Source organism: Simochromis diagramma, unplaced genomic scaffold (genome assembly GCF_900408965.1).
Source record: "Simochromis diagramma unplaced genomic scaffold, fSimDia1.1 OVJJ01000596.1, whole genome shotgun sequence".
NCBI classification, from domain to species: Eukaryota; Metazoa; Chordata; class Actinopteri; order Cichliformes; family Cichlidae; genus Simochromis; species Simochromis diagramma.
In genome coordinates, this window is record NW_024387245.1 from 10,527,746 (window position 1) to 10,538,958 (window position 11,213).

An 11,213-nucleotide genomic window follows, 5' to 3' on the forward strand; every position below is an offset into this window, starting at 1 on the left:
AAGCTGTCAACAGAATGCAAAGACACAACTGTTTTGACTTTAAGTGTAGAACATCTGTTTATTGTGTTGGAGAGAATTAGGGCCCAGCTTTACTTTCATGTAGTTTTAGCTTGTAGCTGTCACTGTAACCTTTAATAACACATTCTTATTTGCAATGATGGCCGGGGGGGGGGGGGGGAGCCTGGGGAAAATGGGTAGTTTAAAGAAAAGCACACATCCAAAACATCTCAACACTGGTGAAACGCTGCCCCCTGGCGGCAAGGATTTTAATCTACCAAGGATAATTAATGAGTTCATTTTAAAGGTTTTTTTTAAGCATGCAGTTCCTGAAAGGATGGCTTGTGGGCACTTTTTAGCCTCACTGGAAAGAGTGTAGTGCTCTAAGCATGATATCACTTAGTTTTGAGGATTTCCTTTTGTGTTTGGAACAAACTGCACGACCTTTAAGAGATGCTTCCAGACAGTAACACTAATCTTGTTTGTCTCACTATTTGTTTTTGTTTTTTCGATTCTTTTTCCAGAAATATTCCCAGTGTTCCCCTCGCTGACCAGGACTATGTGCAGATGAGTGGAGCTACTGCCTCTACCAGTGCCACTACTGGCATCCTCCCATCTCCTGCCACCCCACGCTTCTCTGTGCCCACCCCAAGAACTCCACGTACACCACGGGGTATTAACACTGCAAGCTCTGGACAGGGTTCAGTAAAGCAGGATGGTACTGAGCTTAGCTCACCAGTTTCCACCCCTTCGACAAGCCTGCCTCTCAGCTCTGTAGAGCCCCTAGCTCGGCCGGGCCCGTCTCTGCCTGAGGCCCACAGCCTGTACACAATCCTCCTCCTCTCAGACTCTGTCCTCAGTGTCTTCAAGGATCGCAACTTTGACAGCTGCTGTATTTGTGCCTGCAACCAGAATGTCAAAGGAGCAGATGTGGGGGTTTATATCCCAGATTCCACTGGTGAAGATCAGTATCGCTGCATGTGTGGCTTCAGCGCCATCGTGAACAGGCGACTGGCCCTCGGAACAGGCCTCTTCCTGGAGGACGAGCTCGACATTTTTGGTCGAACCTCCGAAGTAGGGCGAGCAGCTGAGAGGAGGTTAGCACTTTCCAGACGGGACCCGACTATGGGAGACTCCAAGGCCAAGCGACCGCAGGATGCAGCGCCTGCCTCTCCTGCGGTCATGGTCCTTTTACAGGAACAGTGCTCCCACCCAATTTCTTCTCTGGCTTCACTTCATTTCCCCCTGAGCTGCTCATGTCACGGCCGCAAAGGGGCACTGCTCCAGAGCTGGATGTCTGAAAAGCAGTGGGCAGATGGGAGTGATGCCTGTACGGCCTGCTACAATGCTTTGGAGCAGGGACTTCAGTATGTGGATAACCCCACAGGAGGGAAAGTAGATCTATCTGTTGTCAGAAGTACCGCTCTCCACTCCTGGCCTCACACTAATGGTAAGAATTGCAATCTGGCTTCTAAAGAGTGGACTAATATGACAAATAATTATGATAAATCCCTTAAATTAAGATATTTATTATGCATGCTGGGCTGCTTTTATATGTAAACTATGATGTATTTTGTATTTCTTTATGTATTTCTTTGTTTCTTTGGTGTTCAGAATCTTGTTAACGCCTGTGCATCTGTACACTTTCTGCGTGTGTATGTGCGTGTGTCTCGAAAGTGGTGGATATGAGCATGTTGTCGTCACAGGATATGGTGCGTATGCTGCTGTCTTTGCAGCCTTTCCTGCAGGATGCCATCCAGAAAAAGAGAACAGGACGGACCTGGGAAAACATCCAGCATGTTCAGGGTCCGCTCACCTGGCAGCAGTTTCATAAGATGGCCGGGAGAGGTTCTTATGGTGAGTCAGTGCATTCTTTGTGTTTACGTGAACAGCTAGCGCTTTGTGTTGAATTTCACCTGTATATTTTGTGTCATAATATATATCTTAAAGATGTCACAATGTTTTCCTTTCTTAGGTTCAGAGGAGTCTCCGGAGCCCCTGCCCATTCCTACAGTGCTGCTGGGTTATGACCGGGAGCGGGACTTCTTGGCACTGTCCCCGCTGGCGTTGCCTTTCTGGGAGAAGTTGTTGCTGGAACCTTACGGTGGGCAACGAGATGTTGCTTATATGGTGGTTTGTCCCAACAGCCCCTCGCTTTTGTCTGCTGCCCGATCCTTCTTCCTGGAGCTTAGTGCAGTTTATGAGGTAGGAGATTGAACTCCAAGTAAGAGCCACGGTCCGATTTCAACTCATTTGTACATACTTTGAGACTTTCATGTCCTTTTCCCAACTCCTATTCCAGACATGCCGTCTTGGGAAGCACCGTCCGCTGGCCAAGGTGTCCAGAGATGGCATCGTGCGCGTGGGAGAAGATGTGGAGAAAGAAAAGCTGGAGGAGCTGGATGTGGATCAGTGGTTGACTGGACCCTGGGTTGGACAGCAGCACACTGACAACCTCAACAAACTCAAACTTTATGCTTATGCTTGCAAGCAGCAGCTTGGTGAGAATCACTGAACAGAGTAAACTAACTGGATCGCATTAGCTCTGTTTTTGAATCTGTATATTTCTTTATCTTAGGTGAATAAAGACGGGCATGTGTTCTTTTTATCGCTTTCAGGCCCCCAGCTCTCTGCCCTGCCATTGGACAGCAGTCTTCTGTTACCTCCCAAAGCCCAGCCGCCTGTGAACAACACATCCTCAGCTCAGCCTTCTTCTTCCACTCAAGAAGGAGAACAAACTACAGGTGGTGCCAGTTCAGTAAATGCTTCAGCCCCAACTGGAGCAACCGCAGGCCAGACAGAAGAGATCCAAGGAGGAGCCAGTGACTCCAAAGGACCTCCTAGTTCCACCCCACCAGCCAACACACCAGCAGAAAACCCTGAACTGTAAGATTAAGAATGATTTTAACATCTCAGCTGTTCTTCCAGCTTATTTACACTGAAGCTTGTTTCCTCTGCTCTTTTTTCAGCTCTTCCGAGCAGTCTAGAATAGGCATCCCCACTGTGGCTGACTCAGTGGACAGCCATGCCAACCCACCAGCTATCGTTATTTACATAGTGGACGCTTTCCTGAGCTCAAGCGGAGCGAGAAACGATGGAGGGGAGGAGGAAGAAGGTGACGAGGTAGAGTCAAGTAGCATTTGGCTGCTAGGGCTTCTCCGCTGCTACACAGAGATGCTGCAGACACTGCCTGAAACAACAAGACCCGCACTGGTGCTACAGGTAAGAAAATAATTGCGAGGCAGGAAGCAGAATTCACTTTTGATCGCCATCCTCAACATTTCTTTGCGTCATTTATATTTTAGGTGGTGCCGTGCCAGTATCTCCTCCAGCCAGCTAGCGGAGAGAGCCATTTGTACCTGCAACACCTGCGCTCCCTGGCCTTCTCTTGTTACTCTCAGTGCAGGCGTCTACTACCCCAGCAAACACATATCAAGTCCTTGACTGGTTTTGGCCCAGTTTCCACTGTCAGTTCGGTACTTAAGAGTCCAGAGGTAAGCACGACAGTTCAATGATATGTTTGGTTTCAGTAACTGTAGTATATATCATAACTTCCCTTTTTAATAAAATCCTAATTGTTTAATGTAGCACCCCAGCCCACTGCAGCTGTACACTCCACCATTTGTGCTCGGTCCAAGCCGTCCCAAGCAGCCAGAACCAGGAGAAATATGGGCAGAGCTGCCTCCCAAATACAACGTGCTCTTTGTAGGATACTGCCTGTCACATGACCAGCGTTGGCTGCTTGTTTCCTGCACTGACCAGCAAGGAGAGCTCTTAGAGACTTGTATCATCAACATTGATGTGCCGAACAGGTGAGAAACGGTTTCAGTGAAAGGCCTGTCCTGTCATAGTGTTTGGTGTGACATGGCGGTTTCTAGCTTTTTTCATGATTTCTTCTCACTTCAGAGCCCGCCGTCCTAAGGCGTCAGCTAGGAAGATGGGACTACAGAAGCTGTGGGAGTGGTGCATTGGCATCATTCAGATGACATCGCTGCCATGGAGGATTGTTATTGGTCGATTAGGCCGACTAGGCCACGGGGAGCTTAAAGGTGACTGACACAACTCATTTTCAGTTCTTTCTGATAGGTTTTAAGCAGAGGAAGTATAGTGTGCAGTAGAATAGTGTTTGTTGCAAGATAGCAGTAAAAAGTCTTGAGGGTTAATTTAGGGTATAACTGACCTTTACTCTTCATACTGTACATCTATCAATATTACAGTGCTGAAAAAATGAAATTGATAATTAGAAAACACATCAGATCTCAATGAGAGAAAATATGTATTTGTAATATCTATAATGATATGGACTGGGCAATGTGTTAGGAATGAAAAGATGTTCAAGGCCTCCACAATCCGGACCTGGACCAGGACATCACTGAGCTCTGGTCATGCTGAATGATGTTGTAGTCAGCCCAATGTTTCACATCTGTCACATGTGCTCAGGGTAAACCTGCTCTCTCTGGAAAGCACAGGGTACCAGTGGTGTACCTGCCAATTCTGGTACTCTATGGGAAATGCCAATCATGCCCCACAGGGAAGTGAGCACGGGCCCACTAGAGAACGTCAGGCCCTCAGGCCATCCTCAGGAAGTCTGTTTCTGATTGTTTGATCAGAGGCGTTCATATCAATGGTCTGCTGGAGGTCATTCTGTAGGGCTCTGGCTCTGGCAGTGCTAATCCTGTTCCTCCTTGCACAAATTAGTAGATACCAGTACTGCTGATGGGTAAAGGACCTTCTACGACCCTGTCCAAATCTTCTAGAGTAACTTCCTTTCTCCCGGAATCTCCTCCATGCTCCTGGGACTGTGTTGGGAGACACAACTGGAGAAGTTAGCGTACCTATGCGAAGTCTGTAGGGTCCACGTATCACCTCATGCCACCAGTTGTGACACTGACCCTAGCCTAATGCTAAAATAGTGAAAAAAAAAACAGAAAAGATGAGGCGACAAAAAAAATGCTAGAAGCCTCCACCTGTAAAACCATTCCTGTTTTAGGGATTGTCCCATTGTTGCCCCTCTAGTGCGCCTGTTCTTAATTTCATTAACAGCAAATCAGCTGAAACTGATCAACAACCCCCTCTGCTACTTAACCACATAAGTATCCCAGAAGTTTAACTGATGCGATGCTATACTCTGAATGAAAAGTGTTTAATTTTTTGAGCTCCATATAATCCACTGAAAGGACACTGGGACTCAGTGGACTTGCTCAGTTTCTGGCTTTAACCTCCTAGGACCTGGCGTCCACATATGTGGACATCACATTTTGGGTTATTTAGACCAAAATACTCAATTTTGCTCTACATGGGCTTGATATCCACTTACGAGGACATTATACTGCTACTGTTCTATCAAAATTTTAAATGAATATCCTCATTTGTGGCTCTCATTTTTCTTAAAAACAAAAATACAGTTACATTCATCGGGCCCCAATCAGCCCAAATATCAAAGAGAAATTAAAAATGCATGCCGTGGAAGAGTTCGGGTCTTAGGAGGTTAAGCAAAGACAACTGGGCCATTCAGTCAGCACAGACTTCTCTGATGAACTCTTCTTTTATTCTTTTATCGTAATTTAATTTTCTGACCTTTTGAATGGAGAGTTTCGTGTTACCCACCTGTACTGATTACAGATGTAGTCATAGACTGGTGCACAAACACACGCACACACATAGACACACGTTTTATAATGGAAAGACATTTCATAACTTGCTCTCTCTTAAAACCTTGGCTTTTCTTGCTACATCTCTATATCCCCTACTTTATCTCTCTCACTAGACTGGAGTTCACTCCTTGGGGAGCACTCCCTCCACTCAATAGGACGCCAGCTGAGGGAGGCGTGCCGCATGTGTGGGATCTCAGCTGCTGACTCTCCAACAATCCTCAGCGCCTGCCTGGTCGCCTTGGAGCCACAGGGCTCCTTCGTGGTCATGCCTGGTAAGTAGCTCACCCACTTTAGCAGTTAGCATAATAAATTATGAGTTTAGCTGTCATGTTTATGGCCGTGGCACTAATAATAGCGCATACTTGAGCGTTCAGACGTGACAACAGTCAGAGTAACAGATTAATAACAGAAAATTTTTTTGCACCAGTGTGCAAATAAGAAAAAGTGTACATAAACAAATGTTTGTATTCAGCTATAATAAATAATTAAACATGTGCTGACCACTTTAGTTTAATAGCTAATAATACAAGACATAATCTAAGTTTTCCCCTCACCTTTTGTGTGTTTCTGTTTATGCGGATCCAGATGCGGTTACCATGGGCTCTGTGTTTGGCCGCAGCACTGCTTTGAACTTGCAGACCTCGCAGCTAAACACACCTCAGGATGCTTCCTGTACACACATTCTAGTCTTCCCAACTTCTTCAACTACCCAGCTGGCGTCCAGCTCCTACCAGACAGAAGACAATAATGGTAACGCCTCCCAGGATCGCAGTTATGCTAAAGTAATAAGATTATTTAGTAGTAGACCTTGAACAGTTGGATAAATACGATGGTGCTTTTTTGTACCAACAGGTGGCGTCCTTGTGCTTTGAAAGTCACATTGAAAATAGTTTTCAGATATGTGCTGCTGTGTGCTTTGAGTAGGCTTTTAATGACCACAGATAGTTGCTGTTGTTGATGAGTAAAGCATGCATTGACTTTACTTTTTCTCCTCAGATGACATGTTTGATCTTCCCTTTCCTGATGAACTGGAGAATGACATTGGCATTGGCATAATGCTGAACCTCCACTCTTCACCCAACACCTCTCCCGTGCCCTCGCCTGGGTCTCCATCTGGGATGGGAATGGGATCCCATTTCCAGCACACCAGGGTGAGTCAGGGTTCAGTGGAAAGAAAGTGCAGAGGCTTGAAACAAGTGGCACCCTGTAACAAAAGAAAAAGAGCGACTGTCGTATATTTTAAAATGTAAACGAGCTGTGTTTACACATAACCGTTTTATTTCGGTTGAAAAATGAAGAGTTGCCTGTCATAAAATGCTAACGTACGCATTTCCGTTTAAGGAAGACAGCCCACAGCTGTCAGTGCACATGCTCAGAAATATAGCCTGTTGACAGATGAATAAATTGTACAGGTCATGACCCCAGATTGCAATGAAAGTAATATTTATTTGCTGGCATTCTCTCTGTCTGCAGAGCCAGGGAGAGCGCTTGCTGTCAAGGGACAATCCCCCGGAGGAGCTAAAGCAGCAGCCGCTGGCTCTGGGCTACTACGTCTCCACTGCACAGGCGAACGGACTTCCTCACTGGTTCTGGGCCTCTTGCCCGCAGGCTGAGAAACAGTGTCCGCTTTTCCTCAAGGTACCCACAACAATGCAAGTGTGGCTGAGAATGAATGTAAAGCTTTCAGGATTGGAGACAGAGGGAGAAACTCAGAGAGACACAAACCTCAAATTTATTGATTTGTTTATAGATCTGTTTATAAAATCTTCAGGTAAACTTCAAAAAGTCATACAGATTCTCATTACAGTCAAGCTTCAGTACTTTAAACTGCTTTGTGTTTCTTGCCTGCAGGCCTCTCTCCACCACCACATCTCCATAACACAGTCAGATGAGAACGTGTCAGAGAAGACTAAGAGGGCCCCACACCCCTTGGATTCAAAGACCACTTCTGACGTGCTCAGGTAACTTCATTATGTGCATTAAATGCTAATGAAATCGACAAGCGTGCTAAATGTATATGTTTCATATTAGCACCAACAGTTCAGATGAAGGAAGCTGCATAAAGCCTGAAAATATGAAGCCTTCTTCTTATAGTTCTTGAAAAGTTCATAATTATCACCTTGATAATTATGCAGATGTTTGCATATTTTTGTCAGTGTGAAGAATGAGTTCAGAATTGTGGTGATCTCATAGAAAAAGCAGCAGTTACATTTTTTCCTCTTCAACAGTTTTCACCTAGCGCCTCAATAAAACTGTGTATATTTTCCACTCATAGGTTTGTGCTGGAGCAGTACAATGCCCTCTCTTGGCTGACGTGTACCCCTGCCACTCAAGATCGCCAATCCTGCCTGCCCGTCCACCTGGCCATACTAGTCCAGATGTACAATGCCATCCTAAACATGCTTTAGCTTTTGTGAGACTTCCAGGACAGCAGTCAAGGGCCGAGGGTTAGCTTAATTTCTCCTGTGCCTACACCTCTTTCCGACCACCAGAGGGCACCAGAGCTCCTCTGTTCTATTAGGTAGACATGGATTGATGGCAAATAAAGGACAGGACAAGCCAGACAATCTCATTCCTGGAATGTAACGAATAAAAGAAGAGCGAAATGTTTTCAACAGCAACGTCACTCAGCTGCGACGCAGTGGAAAGCCAGTGCAGGGTGTACCTTCAGAAATGGGTCTGTGAACATTTCGGGGAACACGGACGGATCCATCCCAACTATGCCTATCCAAGAAAAAAACTAAAAACAAACCATTATATCCCACATGGGCAGCATCTCTTTGTGTGTTTTGAAGCATCTGTGGACGACATTTACAGAGAAGCTCCGTACGGTTCTTTTTTAAACACCCTCAACTGTCAAAAGGGACTTCTGTGCAGGGTCACATGACTCCACATGGCGTGTTTTACAACCAGCAGAGTGACGTGAGATCACAAGCACGTGTCTTTGTTACATCAAAGGTGTTTTTACATTTTTTGTATAGAACTGAGCTCCTTGTGTCTCGGTTGCTGGTTGGTTACAGAAACTTTTACCTTCACTCTGAGAGGAGCAACTCCCACTCGCTCCAGAAGGGGGGACTATTTGATAATGGCACTTTTTTCCCCCTCGTACCTTCCAAAGTGTTGTAGATATGAACACGATGGAAAATATTTGTACAGTTGAGTAACATGTGTTGTTTATAATGTATGGCATACATTTACAAAGAATCGAGACTTATTTTTAATATTTAAAACGAGAAAATGAGAAACTTAAACAAGGCCTTTTTGTTCCCATCCGACCATTAATCGTCTTGGGATCTGAAATAAAAATTTGTCATTTTAATGCAGTTGTAAAGACGCCATATTTATACAAATTATATCATGTCATAGAATTTGATATATATATACATATATATATCTATATATATGTGTGTACATACATAAATATATATTACCTCTTTCAAGCAGGCACTTAATGTTACTGGGGATGGGCACAGTCTGAGCATTTATTAAAGATGCATTTTAGTTTCTTTTTGTTTTCTACAGATGCTGAACATTTTAACTTTTTATTTAAGTTAAATTAAATTCACGCAGGAGATACGCTATGAACTGTATATTTATAAAGTGTTCCTATTCTCCTAACAAAAACTTGAAATAGGCAATAAAAAACCACGGTATTGCGAGATTATGAAACATTTCCGAATGATGCTTTACTTTATTGGCTCTCCTAAATGATGTCAAGAAAACCATTAGAAAGGCCCGTCTCTCTTCAGCTTCCCTCAGTCTGCTCTTTGTTAGATTCCTAGCATGTTTGTATATACACTTTTCAGATGTGTTTTTTGGAGTTTCTTAAAGTTGTACATTTAATGCTGGTTGGTTTACTTTCACTTAATTCATATCAAAGTATTTTTTTCCCTTTGAGCTTTTTTTTTTTGATATACAGTATACAGTGCAAAACTCATTTAATTACAGCCAAGAGGTTAAATTGCCAAGTAAGTATACACAAATGTACAAAGGCAAGTTTGCAGAAATTTGTTACATCTGTCATCACTTTGAATATCAAACAGATCCACTTTGGTGGGAGAGATCTGTTACTTTTACACTCTTTTTTTTAGTAAATTATTAAAACTCTTGCAAATGAAGTTGTGTTCAGTGTCCTTTAATACCGAATACTGCAAACTATTGACTTTTTGTCATGTTTTTGAACATTATTCCATACTATTCACACATTTTTGGGTTATCCAGTTTATGGTTAAATGTAAACAAGTCCTGCATCTAAGTAAAGTTGTGTTGTTTCACGTTATGCTACTGTTTTTTATTCTACTGGTGATATTTAGCGAGGCTTTTCACTAGGCACACCCTTTTTTCTTCAGAACTACCTTCATTCTTTGTGGACTAGATTCAACAAGGTGCTGGAAATATTTCTCAGAGATTTTGGCCCATATTAACATGATAGCATCACACAGCTGTTAAAGAAACCAGAAAGGGATGGACATGGTCAGCAACAGTACTCAGGTACACAAGGATGTATTAAGCGCCCCAACATGTGCCAATAATTGCAGAGCCAAATCTGCTATGATATACAACCTTGTCCATGCATCCGTCTTCTTCTCATCCAATTCGGGGTTGTGGGAGGCTGGAGCCTATCTGGGAGGCAGGATACACCCTGGACAGGTTGCCAAACTGTTGCGCGGCTACAACCTGAATTCATAATGCGAAATTCAATGGCAGGGTTTCAAAAAGTCATGTTACAGGCTGACTCACAGTTGCACTTGCTGAATATACTTCTAAATTATTTAATGTGAATTGCTGATGACTATGTCTGCTTCATTTACTTGACAGAGTACTTTAATCATGCTTAGTTTAATTCAAATGCACATGTGCACAGAATGTATCAAAAGAAAAAAAAAGGCAAGCGGTGGATTCAGGATTCACCATTTACAGTAACTAATTGGTAAAGGAAGTGTGACTCTGACTAGGATATACATTGATTCAAAACCTTTTACGTACATAAATGCTGGCTGTAGGTCTGTGTAGAGCAACAGCTCAAACGTGAAATGGTGTAAACAGTGTGTGCACAGTAAGAGCAATCATAATTTGACAGCGTCATATAACAAGCTGTGAGACAAGCGCGATAAGCCTTTTATTGCGCTGCTGACAAGAGGTGTGAATCATTGTTTTTCAGCATCCGTCTTTCACAACACCCAAGGATTATCTAAGGCTGCGCAATGACAACAAGCTCTCCAGGCTCTTTGGAAATAAAACTGAACGTGGAAATAAGATTACAAGTAACCTTTGAAGAAAGCGACGTTTACTGACTGGTTCATTAGAGCAAATGAAAATAACGCACGGTTCAGTGCTGACTGACTATCACGCACGATCTGCCCTTCCTGTTCAACAAGACGGTCGAGTTTTATAGTGTGTATTCAGCTCACACCTGCAAACACAAGAGCTGATTAAATTCCTTTTGTAAAAGGAATTAACATCAATACGATTTTGTCACATTACAGAAGTGCTTTTTCTGCACGTCAACTGTCATGCGTCAGTGTTACTCAAAAACAAAAATGAACTGACGAAGGAAATGTC

At 43.6% G+C, this 11,213-nt stretch overlaps 1 protein-coding gene across 8 annotated transcripts in view; it reads left to right on the forward strand.

The window, feature by feature from the left end:
* The window catches only part of LOC120714617 (mediator of RNA polymerase II transcription subunit 13-like), an 86,117-nt gene extending 76,348 nt beyond the window's left edge, over nt 1-9,769 (forward strand). For all 8 annotated transcript variants that reach the window (XM_040000947.1, XM_040000940.1, XM_040000943.1 and 5 more), the window contains 15 exons: nt 522-1,447; nt 1,675-1,854; nt 1,973-2,202; nt 2,300-2,498; nt 2,616-2,883; nt 2,967-3,219; nt 3,303-3,491; nt 3,586-3,809; nt 3,904-4,046; nt 5,765-5,923; nt 6,237-6,401; nt 6,648-6,802; nt 7,125-7,289; nt 7,503-7,612; nt 7,927-9,769. In XM_040000947.1, the coding sequence (XP_039856881.1) occupies nt 522-1,447; nt 1,675-1,854; nt 1,973-2,202; nt 2,300-2,498; nt 2,616-2,883; nt 2,967-3,219; nt 3,303-3,491; nt 3,586-3,809; nt 3,904-4,046; nt 5,765-5,923; nt 6,237-6,401; nt 6,648-6,802; nt 7,125-7,289; nt 7,503-7,612; nt 7,927-8,059 (3,499 nt within the window). In that variant the 3' untranslated portion in view covers nt 8,060-9,769. The remainder of the gene's footprint in view (nt 1-521; nt 1,448-1,674; nt 1,855-1,972; nt 2,203-2,299; nt 2,499-2,615; nt 2,884-2,966; nt 3,220-3,302; nt 3,492-3,585; nt 3,810-3,903; nt 4,047-5,764; nt 5,924-6,236; nt 6,402-6,647; nt 6,803-7,124; nt 7,290-7,502; nt 7,613-7,926) is intronic.
* The last annotated feature ends 1,444 nt before the right edge of the window (nt 9,770-11,213 follow it).